Source organism: Thermobia domestica, chromosome 14 (genome assembly GCF_964235325.1).
Source record: "Thermobia domestica chromosome 14, izTheDome1.hap1.1, whole genome shotgun sequence".
Taxonomy (NCBI): Eukaryota; Metazoa; Arthropoda; class Insecta; order Zygentoma; family Lepismatidae; genus Thermobia; species Thermobia domestica.
Window position 1 is genome coordinate 102749246 of NC_137467.1, and position 14239 is coordinate 102763484.

At 35.3% G+C, this 14239-nt stretch overlaps 1 protein-coding gene across 1 annotated transcript in view; it reads right to left on the bottom strand.

Annotated features, from left to right (window-relative positions):
- Window positions 1–14239, bottom strand: part of LOC145670275 (protein O-mannosyl-transferase TMTC1-like) — a 2166608-nt gene that overhangs the window by 342552 nt on the left and 1809817 nt on the right. Inside the window, exon 11 of the mRNA XM_081738705.1 lies at window positions 2481–2624. Within this exon, the coding sequence (XP_081594831.1) occupies window positions 2481–2624 (144 nt within the window). The remainder of the gene's footprint in view (window positions 1–2480; window positions 2625–14239) is intronic.

Below are 14239 nucleotides of genomic sequence, written 5' to 3' on the forward strand. Positions count from 1 at the left end.
TTATCAGTGAATCCTATGAAACGACACAAAGAGAAGAGAGGTAAGAAAGAAAGGACTTGAATCAAAACTTGTAATCAGCCTGTTCAACGCTGTGGAAGTCTAATACAAGAAGTAGAAGGCAATGTCGCAAGAAAGACACTGCCCAAACGAAGAGATAAAGAAAGAAAATGCACGGGAAGTATAAGATGGAGTGGAGTGTGGACGGCCCACACGATACAGTTGTAAACGTAGAAGTGATGCAAGAAAGGAATACACATCGTACGAAAATGATGGTCTCGTCCTCTTCTTCTCAGTCAACAAAAGGTTCTGTATTGAGCAATAAGCTGGACAAGAGAGAGGAGTGAGTGTTTCCAACTATAAGACATAGTATCTCTGGGGCTACTCAGAAACAGATAATGCATCAATTTTGTTTTGCATCAGTTTTGCATTTTAGCTAGTACATGGGAAATAAAGGAAAAATCGGTTATTGTGTTTGTGTCATCAGAAAAGCGCAGTACCGCATAAAGCAAAAGCGTTTATTGTGTTGTGCTTGTGGTAATAAAAAGCGAAAAGAGAAGAAAAGCTAAATCAAGTGATTCAAGTTGTAAGAATCTCCCTAAAGTAATATTGATATATTTCGTAAAATGATCGCGCCCGACTTGCGAGGTAGATGGTCGTGGAAATTTAAAAGGCAGAAAAGGAAACGTAATATATATACGTGTTAGTACACGAGTGCATGGAAAAGATGTGAAACCGTAAGAAATACAATTGTATCTCTAAAGTTAAGGTTAAATAAAAACAGCTGATAGGTGAAGTCACTCTAAATTTCCAAAGTATAACACATTTCATGCCGAGATGCAAATTTAAAAGTGAGTGCAGAAACGAGTGCCTTCAGATTTTCGCAAAAGCTACAGATGAAATGAAACTAGTGCGTATGTAAATTCGGAAATCCACCAAATATACATGAAAAAGGTGGAATGAAAAGTTAAAGAGAAGTGTAGACCCAAAAATACTAGGATTGCATTAAGCATGCCTATAAAGAGGAAATATTCAAAGAGGAAATGGTTTGAAAGAAAAGAAGAGAAAGAATATGGTAAACCAATAAATGTTAGAAACGTCTGTATTCTTAATGAAGGTAGGTATTATTCGAATGTTTGTCTGTTTGACCAGAGCTGCGTAGAATGTGTACGAAACAAATGTACACAACAAGTAGGGTTATGCGTAGAATGTATAGCAAGATTATTATCGGTTTCAGTGATTGATAGAAGGTTATTAGTTCTTTCTGCGGAAATGGACATAGCATAGTTATTATTCAAGATGATGGCTACGCCTTTCTGACTCCCTAGTTTTATTACTTCAATATTCTTATGCTATTAAATAAGGAATCTCTTCTAATATCTTTTGTATCGTTAATCACTACGAATCCTGCGTAGCCATGATGTAGGTAGTAAAATGATATATAGGTCTTTTGGTTTAAGGGTACTTCAAGCCTAGTAGTCAGGTTACGTCTATATACGTATAGAGTGGCACCTCTATATACCTGACATGCTCTTAGTGGATGATTTCCCGTCATTCGGACCCAACTAGGTTTTCCCCTTTCTTTAGTAGTAGGTTGTATGCTGTCTATCCCATTGTATGTGTATCATGACTTTTTTCTTACCGTATCATTTCATATAGCATATGTTTTGTTACGTCTATGATTGATTTTGTTAGTGTCGTTTTTTGTTAGGATATTGTATAATACGTATAGGATGAAGAATTGTTCATTTCTGATAACAGTATGCAGGGATATTTTGTTTCTGTTCTTTGATGTATCTGCATTAATATATTGGTTTCTTATGTTGTGTAGGTAATATTTAAATTTTAAGAAGTTGTCATGTTTTAGTTACGGACATATAGCGTTGTATTCTGTTTCTTTGTAATAGTTGCCGTGGAGACCAAATGATTCACAGCTAATTTGTACTCAAACCCAAAGTATCAACTAACGTCATCTTATCAACTCAGAACTGCATAATAGCAGAGTTTAGGAGAATTTTTCTGTTTACCAAGCCATGGAAAGTTGTCAGAACCCCCCCCCCCCACATATATATATATATATATATATATATATATATATATATATATATATATATATATATATACGTGTGTGTGTGTTTACTGAGTGAAAATCCAAACGAACTCAGATAGAACTTTCATCTAAAAAGAAAAAAATGGAACAGGCAGTAATTGTTTGGTAGATTTATCATCCTCCTCTTCAGGGATGTGTGTAAGTGTTAATTTGAACATGTGTTTTATTCCGTCAGGTGATTCTTTTTTTTTTATTTTAGTAAATGAACTTGATTTATCGTAAGGAAGGAGAGCATGTTTAACTTCAACTTCTTTAGAAGCAAATAAACTGTGCATAAGGAAGTTATTCGAATGTGTGTATATAGATCTATCTTTGTGATATTATATATACACAGAGAAAATAGTTGTAGCATTGACCACTCAGCCAAACTCACCTGTAAACTTGGCCTAAGTTGTAATGTGCATTGACGTGATTTGGAGAATGTCGTATAGCTGCCAGGAAGTGAACCTCTGCCTCCTTAGCCTCACTCATTAGTGTTCCTAAGTTGTTGTGGGCACTTGCATATGATGGCCATAATCTGCAAAGAAAAGAAATATTTATTATTAACTCCACTCTACAGGTTGGTATTTTGTTTACAGTTCAACGTTTGTTTTCACCAACGTATGAAATGAAACCTACTGTTTAAAGTGGGGTCCGAAAATTAATCGGATTTGTATCTAAGATAAGTGCAGCCACTGCCAATGACATCGCAAGACTCTGGACACAGAAAACAGACACGTTATTTATCGGTGACTGATTGTGAGGAACACTCCAATTCCATTGGAAATAATGCACTGTGATATATATTAATGTGCTTAGGGTAAGGATTAACAGGTTTGCCAAGTGGTGGAAAGATAGCACTTGGTGAATCAGGATTTGAATTGTAATATGTTTTTTTAGGTTGTTATAAGTAGACCTGGTTAAATTTGTGCCAACTGTTGTGGCTAGGATAGTGTTTTATTTCTTTTGTAAAAAGAATTCTCAGCAGCCAAGTGTGGTTGGAATACGGAATAACTTAAGTTAAAGCAGATGATCGTTTAATAGAACGTCAACTTATATCCCCGGGAATTCAATGATTTTAATAATATATGATTTTTAGCAATTGTTATATAATTATTATCGTAGACAGAGAGAGAGAGAGCAGCGTCACGCTGTACATAGTGATGGAACGGGTCACATGACGAAGATCCTAACACGAGACACGAAAGCAATTAGATCCTTGATCCACCACATCGTGCGATTCAGATTGACTAGTGACAAGAACAGACCCAATGATAACGAAACACTGCTATACTGAGAGTATGTATAAGGCTGCTAATGTAATTTTAACAAGTTTTGCTCTTTTATTTTCCCTGCTAAATATATCATTTGATTTATGTTTCGTGTATGTGCATGTCAAAGCACTACAACACTAGATAATTACAAGGTCTTCGTAAAGTCTAAGCGCATGGGAATTACAGAAAAGAAATACTTTATTTTTCTTAAGAGGGAGGCCAAAGTTTAATCGAAAGTGCTTGTTAAATGTTGCGTGAAGAATATGAGAAAAACTGCTCATCCCGAATAATGTATTGTAATTTTTTTCTATAGTCTGCTCAAAATATTTTTTTAGTCAGTATCGGAAAATGTATAAACATATAATATTATTTGAAATAGACATGGCACTTTGATTAAGAAATGTCACATCCGGAATCGAACAAGAATTCGTGTTCAACTATTGATAATCATTAATCCATTATACAATTCTACAGTAATATGGATACTTCGGATCAGTACGCCACTCTGAGGAGCTAGACACACACAGGTAACCTGAATAACAATCATGGTCTAACTGATCTGATTTGACCCTTGATATCGCCATACAGTTTATCACATTCATAACAATAACTCCTAACTTCCTCATCGGCGATGGTAAAATTTGTGTAATATTTGACCAAGCATCAATTTTTCCGTTACTTATATATATCTTGTAATTAAACCTGCAATTTGAAAATATATATTTTTAAAAAAATGTTTAATCGTTTATTGATCCATAGTCATTTACCATTCCGCTAAATAAATGGTTTTGAGACCTGTGATAAGCCATCATTTTGCATTTTACCTAGAATTCAATTATGTTCCTGTTATAATGTAATATTCAACTGAAAAATGTAGGCAGAAGAAAAGTAGGAAACAAGATGTTAAATACTGAGAAGTTGAAAAATGAGGAACTAAGAAATATTTTCGTTGAGAAATTCGAAGGAAAATACTCAGGAAAGGATAGGAGCAGTAACAACAGAGTGTGAAAACATATTAAACTTTGCATACAGCAGGCTGCAGAAGAAGTAGTAGGTTACCGCGAACACAAAACGGCTAAGAAACCATAGGTTACAGTACAAATGTTGCAGAAAATGAAAGAAAGGAAGATGTGGAAAGGTTGATACGGATGGGGTAGAAAGATGTACAAGCAGTTGCGAAGGGAAACAAACAAAGCAATGGAAGAGTTTTGCAAAAGAAAATGCGAAAACAAAAGGATTAGAAAGAGTTGGGAAATATGATGAAATATGTAAGGAGGAGAAACCTATAGAACATTGAAGGAAACGAGAGATTATTACGATGATAGTACAAAATAAGAATGGGAAGGTAGTCAAAGAAGTAAAGTCTTAAGAAGAAGGGAAGAATAAGTTGAAGATTTATAATGAGAGTGCTAATAGGCCATGAGGCATAGATATTGAACTAGAAAATGAAGTAGGTGAGGATGATAAAGGGTTTAATATTCTTCCGGATGAGTTTGGAAAAGCCGGGATTATGAATGCAAAGGCAACCAGGATAGATATTATACTAATTGAATTCATTAAGAACTTGGGAGAAAGGACAGGAAAGAATTGTTCTAACTTTGTAATGAAATATATGAAACAGTAGAGCAGTAAAAAGACTTCTTGACGAAGATGGCAAAGAAATCGAACCCAAAGAGGTGGGAGGATTATAGAACTACTAGTCTCTCTCATGAAGCAAAAGTTTTAATTCGAATTCTGAACAGAATATTGTATGGAAAAACAAATGAAAAAGTTGAGGAGCAACAATTTTTGTTCAGGAAACATAAGGGCACAAGAGGTACAATTGGATTATTCAGGGTGATCGGTGAAACATCAATAGAAAATAAGAAAGAGGTATTTGTGATATGTATTGATCTGGAAAAGGCGTTTGACCGCATGAACAGTGAATTGTTGTTGGAAGTTCTAAAGAAGATTGTGTTGAAATGGAAAGATCGAAGACTCATAAGAAACTTATATGCCTTACCTTTCCTAAAAACAAAGTGCTGTTCCTGCTCAACCTTATTTTAAATTTCTTGTTCCATACAACCTTCAATTCAGTATTTGAAGCAAGATTTTTGTTGCATGTGATATGAGAGTAATACTTCTATAATCCTCACGTATATATGGGCTCGATTTCTTAGCCACTGGTATAACGGTCATATTCAGGAAGTCTTTTGGCCATTCTTCTGCTTCACATATTTCTTTGCAGAATCGTAACAATTATTTGATACCTTGTCTCTCATATTCTTAATGAATTCGATTGGTATACTATCTATCCCGGTTGCTTTTCCATTTTTAATCTCGGATATAGGTTTTTCAAGCTCATCCGGGGAGATACTAAACTTTCTATCGTTCTCGCGTTTTTCATGTTTCTACTTCAACGTCTGGCCATATGATCTATCCTACTCTCATGTAAATCCTCAATATATCCTTCCCTTGGTGACTACCTTTCTGCAACACTGAATAACAAGTCTGATATTTGAAGTTCACGTTAAGATGTAGATTTAAAATCTGCAATAACGGTGGCTCAGTGGTAAAGCGCTTACCCCTGGTGTGTGTTGTCGCTTGCTCGACAAATAAGTTTGTGGTGGACAACATTATGTATATGGGTTTTCTTGGGATACTCCTGTTTCTTCCCACATCATCACTCCACAAATTCTTTCATCATCATTCACTTGCCTTAATCATTAATTCTCTTAGCTTAAATGGCATAATCCTTGGACTTTAAACTGAAACATTTCATTTTTCTTTCTTTTCTCTTTCCTTTTCTTTACATTTTTCTTTATTTTATTTTGTGATATCCATTTTTACTAAACTATTAGATATAGAGCCTTAAAGTTTAAATAAATTATTCTCCCTACACCGTAGGCAAATAAAGTAAAGAATTGAAAATCGTGTATTCTAAGGGAAGATGGGATTTAAGATATTTTTTGACGTAACCAAAACTGAACTCATCGTTAAAAATAAGTAAATACTTTCCGTAGTCTTTCTGAAAGTTCTATTAAGTTGGGAATGGGTAATTTGTACAACGTGTTTCTTCACATTCAACTTGACGTTACATATATCATCAGAGAAACTTAATTTTTGTACATAGTACTCTCTCAAATGGGCTACTGATCATTAATTTTGTTAAACCGAGTATTCTAAGGGAAGAAGGAGTTCAAAATGTATGGGAAAACTAGAGTTTCTCACTATTTCCTCAGTTTCGGTAGATAAAACTCAGTATATAAAGCGTATGTTTTCAAACATTTCACTTCTAAATGAGGAAGTAGACAATATTCTTACCTTTTAATTCCCAATTTTATATTCATAAAAGCGCTCGAGTGAGAGAAGTAAAATCGTCTAAAAAGAATTTCTGAACATAGTCAACACCTAAGTTAACTTGAGGTTTTAACATTTCACTTCGATTAAAATACATGTAGTAAGAGGGCGGATTGGTTTAAATATACTGTTCATTTTTGGGGCGGGGGATTTCCTTTTCTTGCCAAGAATGAGCATTTTAGGTAGTAACATATATATAAGAAAAAGTTGTTCAAAGTTTCCTACACACAAAAAAATTGAAGAAGATACCTTAATTGATTGTTTTTAAAGAATAATTTTAAAAATACTTTGTTCTGAATAGGACTTCCGAAACACTGGAATGAACTCTCGAGATATAATTTAGCTACGACGGTGGTTCCAGAAGTACCCAAATTGATGTATAGCTGGTCGCTGTTGTTTTAAAAAGATTACTATGGTCGAAAGTACCAACTTTATGAAGCTTAAGTTTGAAGTTTGGAAACGCTGAGTTGTTTAGTACGAATGAGGATAAAAACCTAAGGTAACAAGGCCGGAATTTTCATATGTTATAGAGAAAACAAAGGTGTGAGGTAATTCTAATACTTTTGAGTTCGCAACCGCCCAGTATTTCAGCCACCCACTACCTACGGCGCTAGTTGTTGGTGAACACAAATGGTGACTCTTTCGGAAAACTGATCTCACGTTGAAGTTCGCTCAGTTATCCGAGATCTGTGGGCAAAACATGTAACCGAGGCTGAAATTTACCGGCAGCTAGTAGAGGTCTACGTACAGACTGTAATGTTTCATCAGCATGTCACCGAATGGTGTCGAAAGTTTGTGGCTGCCAGAGAAAACGTCACCAACGAAGAGCGCAGTGGCCAACCCAGTATGACACCAACAGATTTGAACACAACTCGCGTGGAGGAGCTGATTCAGAACAACATGAATATCACGTTACAGCATTGGATGGCATTATTGAGAATGCCGTTTACAACGGTAAATATTGGGTGGCACAGTTTAAACAAGGCCCTACGAGCTGCAAAATCAAACATCGCAGTGGTCAACAAAATGAGGTGACCATGTTAAATATGATAAAGAAAATTCATAAAATGGTATTGGATGATGGTCGACTAGAAGTGCGCAAGCTAGCAGACATCATAGGCATTTCAGAAATTGCTAAAAAAATCGCATATTAACTGAAAACCTTTTAACGTGAGAAAGATGTGTGTTAGACGGCTGCCACGTTTGCCCACAATGGAACAAAAACAACATCCTTAAGATGTTTCAGTCAAGTGTTTGGCCATGTTTCACAGCAACAAAAGAGAGTTTCTTGAAACGATTCATAATCGTGAATGAAACAAGGGTTCATCATTTCACATCTGTGACAAAGGACAAAAAAAATATAACAATGGACTAAAATGGGAGAATCGGCCCCAAAGATGGCAAAGACAGTTCCATCTGCTGGCGAGATCATGGTGTCAGATATTTTAGAATGCGCGTGGAATACATTTCATGAATTATCTTCAAAGAGCGAAAACAATCAATGGTGATTATCATATAAACTTATTATACCGTTTGAGTAATGAAATCAAGAAAAAAGCGGCCTCACTTGGCGAAAAAGAAATGTTGTGTCGTGAAGACAATGCACCAGTCCACACATTCGTTATCGCGAGGATCAAAATGAATGAGTTAAGGTTCCTCATGATTCCTATTCGTGAGAGTTGCCTCCGCGGATTATTTTCTTTCCAATCGTGAGAGAATGGTTTGATGATAAAAGATTTGCCACGAATGAAGAGGTGGAGTCTGGGGTTAATGAATATGTTGAGGAGATCGACGGTACAACTTCCTATACTAAACGATATTTTTCCTGGAAGGCGAGAGTGAAGTGAAATATTTTCTCATGTTTGGCAGAAGGAGATACAGTGTCTCAGTGGACAAGAAACATAGCCGAAGGAAAGAGTGTTTTCAAGAAAATAGTCTACTCTAAACAATAAACTACACTGTTCAGTTCTATTTCATTTAAATCATTCAAAAATGTATCAACTGATAGAAGACTCTGAGAAATTGTGAGAAATTCAAGAAACGCTGCTCAGAGCTGACGAAAGCAGAAAGAATAAGAGATGATTTTCCAACTTAAACATCAAGTAGACGAAAAAGTATTGTCTTTTTCACATGAACTGGTGTTAGCATCGCAAATCTCAGAATATACGAGTCGTAGTGGGTTCAACCTAATTGACAATTGACAGTTGATACTTTTAGCTATGCAAAAAGTGTTGAAATTCGTGCAAGGCAAAAGTCGGGTAAAGCTGGTATTTAAGCAGTCATGACGTCGAAAGTGACCTAAACATTCATCACCAAAAAGTGGGAAACAATTTGGAGAAAGCTAGATACAAAATAGAGCTTGACATTTGGGTACTACGTTATCTGACTCCAAAACATTTACTCAATCGAATTTCCATCTACGAATCTCTGAAATGTAATGAATGCGAAGTATTTTAGAAGCAGTAATTTTGAAGTGATAGCAAAGTAATTCATAGTCTGTAACAAAGTTCACACTGACACCCAGGAAGGTTATGCTTTGCGTCTGGTGGGATTGGAAGGATATGGCACATCACGAACGTGCGCTGCTTCGGGAGAAATAATGAATCAGACCTGTACCGCCAATACTTAGTGCAAGTGCATCTAGATATTCACGAAAAATGGCCAAAACTTAACAGAAAGAGTGTTGTATACCATGTTGACAACGATGGACCACATACACTTTTAACGGCTTGTCAGAAAGCGAGAGAACCTACCTACGAGCTTCTATGCAACCAGCAAATAGCCCGGACCTGGCATCGTTATACTATAATTTGTTTTGGTCTGTTCAGAACTCCCTGTCATGTGTTCAGTTAATTTGTAAATAAGCCTGTATAAAAACACGTGTCGCAATATTTTGATCAGAAACACTAGAGTTCTATAGCGACGGCACTAATTATTTCAGAAAGAATTGTAGAAGGTTATCGTTCAAAATGATGAATATATGATTTCTGAATGTTATTTTCAAATCACAATGAATTTATTCCTAATTTGCACCTCCAAATTCCCATTACTTTTTAGACAATCTAATATATAATAAAAACAATTTCTCTCTTTTTAAAAATATTTTTTCACTATGCTCTTTGAATTATAAAAATACAAAGGAAACGAATTTCTGTTTCAAGTTTTTTGGAAGGATACTTAGACGTGATTGTAAATAATGATCAAATACCAGGAGAAAATCATTCCTGAACGAGAAATTCCTGTGATAAGGATCATTAAACCCCTATCATGATAGTACTGGCATATGGGACGGCAGACTATTGGTTGTCTTCAGACACAATGTTCTTCATTCCGGAATAATTGAAGAAGTCCAAAACGGCTGAGTGAGAAACGTGTAGTATCTACCTAATATAAACCCAACACAGAAAGTGGACGATAAATCATGTATTCGACAATATATACTAAGGTATTTAAGAGCATAAGCAAAAGTCATATATATTCAAAGAATACCATCTTGGTTAGCTTTCTATAGATTTCGCTCATCTGAGCTCTGTCTCCTGTTTTCCTAAATTGGTTTTCAGTGAAATATCTAGAAGTATGTATGTATTTTTTGTGCATATAAATATGTACATCAAAGATTATACGAGTGTCTTAAAAGAATATACATATAAACTTTCTGATGCTCATTCATTGTTGGTTGCAAATAATACTCTGTAAACAATCCAATCATATAATTTCTGTAAATATAGCTAATAGCCTACTTTTCTAGATTTCAGTTTTTTAGTCAACACCATTCAAGGTATAAATATAACTACTACATTGCTCATAATTATCTGGGTTTCACATTTACATATAAAGGAACACAACTTGATTAGTGAATGATTAACCATTTATGTATAATGAATCTCATACTGCCATATTATGAAAACACATAAACAACTAATAAAGCTTTTGTATGCAACTTTGAAATCAATTGATCAATTCGAGCGTGGATATTTTTAAAATACAAAGTGGCCCAAAAGCAGGTATACAGTCCCGTACTGACCGGCTCATAATTAACTTATTGTTATCCATACAGATAGTGACTTAGTTTCTTTATTATTTGTTCTTATTCTCTTTTCACCCATATTTCAAGGATGGAACAGAACTAATTATCTTAATAAACTAAAATGTCAAATGATCAATGCAGGACTGTATGCTTATTTTTGGGTCATTCTGTACTGTATTTCATGAATAAGTTGAATAGAGACATAAGAAAAGTTATGTAATGTTAATAACTTAACGTTCCAAACTTCATCGAAAATGAATAGATCATACTGGCCAACACACTTTTGGTAGAAGTGATGGGAATGAGTGTTTGCGATTCACGACTACCCCTGATAGCTGGAAACAATGCAAAAGGTTTCCAGCACGCACAGGTCAAGGGATTCCTTCCAGGGTGTTTCATGAATTTTTTTTTTATTTTTATAACACTTTTAAGACGATATGTTTACAGACAACAAGTACACTGCAAATTCTTTTCAACAGTGGTTTTAATTTCTATAGCAGGCTTCTCTTTCTCTGTGTGTGTTCTTTCACACTCTTGTATTCTTGGCTATTTCCATTATTTTCTCAACCTGCATCACGGCTATGCCTTCACTCTGTACAAACCTAGATATTCTATCGGAATAAACACTGTTAGAATTTGTCATTTTATTTTTGAACACCCTGTAGTAATACAATGTGACGTGATGGAACATATTTGACTGCATTGGCGTACTCAGAGGTCGAAATTAGCTAAGATCATAAATTAGTGTAATTTCTACCAAACAAAAGTTAAAATCTGTTGGACAGTGTAATTAACATTATATTAATTATATATTTTACCACAAATCTAATATTATACTTTCAATAGTGCATTTTATATTTTCTCTTTTAAAAGGGTTTGTTTCCTTAATATGATTTAAGAAAATCTCGCTGTTAATTTTTTGACGGTGTTACTTTAGTTAGCATAAGGAAACAAAAGAGCTACAGTATATTTTGTTTTATTTCTTGCTACATTTTAATATTCAAAAGATATTTTATTACATATAATAAATGAATAAGACTGCAATTGTATATCCAAAATAAAAATCCATGAAATGTTGTTCTTGAAATTTACGTATTGTGCTAAATAAAACGAGTGGCACAACAAAAACAAACAAAATAAATTCTTCCTTAGACATTATATAGTGGCTATTGTATTTTACAATTCAGAAGCCTTATTTATTTTGTACTATCACATTCAAGATCAAATTTATTTTTCATTTATATGAAAATAATAAAAAGCAAGCAACTGAATTCAGAATTGTAGTATTTTCCGAAGCATATCTCATAGAAAACAGCGTCACGGATGAGACGAAATCTCCGTAACAAGTCCGTAGTCAGCTTTCAGTATTTCGAATTACACATGTTTTCCTTTCGTTATAGCAAAAGAAGTAAAGCACTTGGGCGTCGCGCCAAAGATCGTTGTCATGACAAATCTTGCTTAAAATGCATGAGCGAACCAAGAGAATAAATATGGGAGGACCAAGGGACAAAATAATGCTGCCCCTTTCTTCTACAGATGTTGCTAGTAGTTAGGGTGCGCAAAGCCATTTTTATGTCTTCGCTCTAAACGCAAGCAAGTGAGAAGAAGGCTGCTGGGAGATGGTGCTCTGTATCAGTGGATTTTTGCTTTCTGCTTATAAAAAACAGCTGAGAGCAGGTTTCTCAGTCAAGCTTATGTTGAGAGATCACTCACTATTTAAAAAGAAGAAAGAAAGAAATGATAATGAACCACTTCAAGAAAAAGAAGTAGACCTATTAGAGACAAGGAAATGACGCTCGAAAACAAATGAATCAGATTTTGTAATCTTGCCAGAATTTCTCAATAGAACCCGTGAATAGAAGTATAAGTGCAAATGCAAATGTCTGGTTTCTCAAGAACTAATACCAGTGTAGACAGAAATGGAACGTGGAAGGTAAGGGACAAATCCCTATCTCTAGATCTGAGTTAAAGTGGTTAGCATTTGCACTTTTGATCTGGAAGATAAAGAGTTTCATACACGTAGTTCTTGTGCTGATTGTCCGACCACTCACTGATCGTCTGTCCACTGATCATTAAATAAAATAAGGCCTCGTTCAAACAAAGACAGGAAATGAAAACTACATACATAGGTTGTCAAATAAAATACTGACAAACGCAGATAATGTGCACATCTTATTGAAGGAGCATTCACGCACTACAAACCATCGATATAATCTGCTGTGTTGACTTGCATTGTTTCCCAAATTCACGGTGGTTGTCGTAAGCTAGTGGTTAGATTGTTTTTGTTGATCTTAGTAATGGATCACCTATAGCGTATATCAAGGACAGAATAGCTAGATATCTGGTGTCGGAAGTGTTATTTCAACCGCTGAAACAGGTCAAAATCACAGGGGCTCATGTTTGAGAGTATGGCTGATGTTCCAACACCTCCCAAGCCTACAATTGACTCACTGTACCTATCACGGTACAACGGACGTTACAGTATGTCCTTCAGGATGAACATAGTTTGATAACTTAGTCCACCTTATAGAGACCTTCATCACAATGCAATACAGTGATTACCGTTATCAAGAAAACTTCTCACTTGCCCTACCTGATCCTCTGTAACAGACGGATAGCCGTTACGAATATATAGCCGTTAACATAACCGTTAGCCGTTAATATAACCTGACTTAATCGGCCTGAATGAAAGTCCTTGAATCATATGGACAGCCTTCCAATATAGTAATGTAATGTTACTATGTCCTTTCTGCAACCCTTCATAACATTGACGTATAGTTTGGCCACGTTTCACTTGTATTTGTATCCAAGAACGCTGTTTGAGTTTTATAAAAGTGTTTTGCGGTACTTCACATAACACTGGCCCTTCAGCTACACACAGTGCAACTATTACTCTCTTTCTCGACTAGTTTGCTATTGTTCATCACGACAGTGCTTTGAATTGCCATTTCGCAGGCCCTTTCCACGTACGCTCTTGTGTATACTTACTTCCTAACAGTTTTGCCAGTACTTTATTCACAACTGAAGTGCCTTTATTATCATTGAAAGAGGAGATCATTGTCATTGTGGGGTGTGAGCTTTCTCGTCGTTAAGTAGTTCGCGTCTTTGACATGGTACGCGTCGTTAAGTAGTGTACGCGTCTTTGACATGGAATACCCGTGATCGATTTCCAGTAGAAGCTCATGTGATTTGGATCCTCCGTTAAGCTGTAGCTCCACGTTTCACCCCACTCTTGATGTCAGTCAAACTCGTCACTATTACACAAATTCACTTCTCAAAATCCATTCGAGATCTTTGAATGGCTGACATAATTGATTCACTTCATAATCAAAGTCAATATTAATTGTCATTATGCGTAATTAGCGATCATTGTTTATTCTGATTCATATGCATGGTTTAAAGAGACTACTAGATTAGAGAAACAATAAATAACGTAATTACCATATTTGTGGTTTTGCTGATTTATACAAGTGATTTACATAGATAAATGCCAAACTATAAATACATATTTGT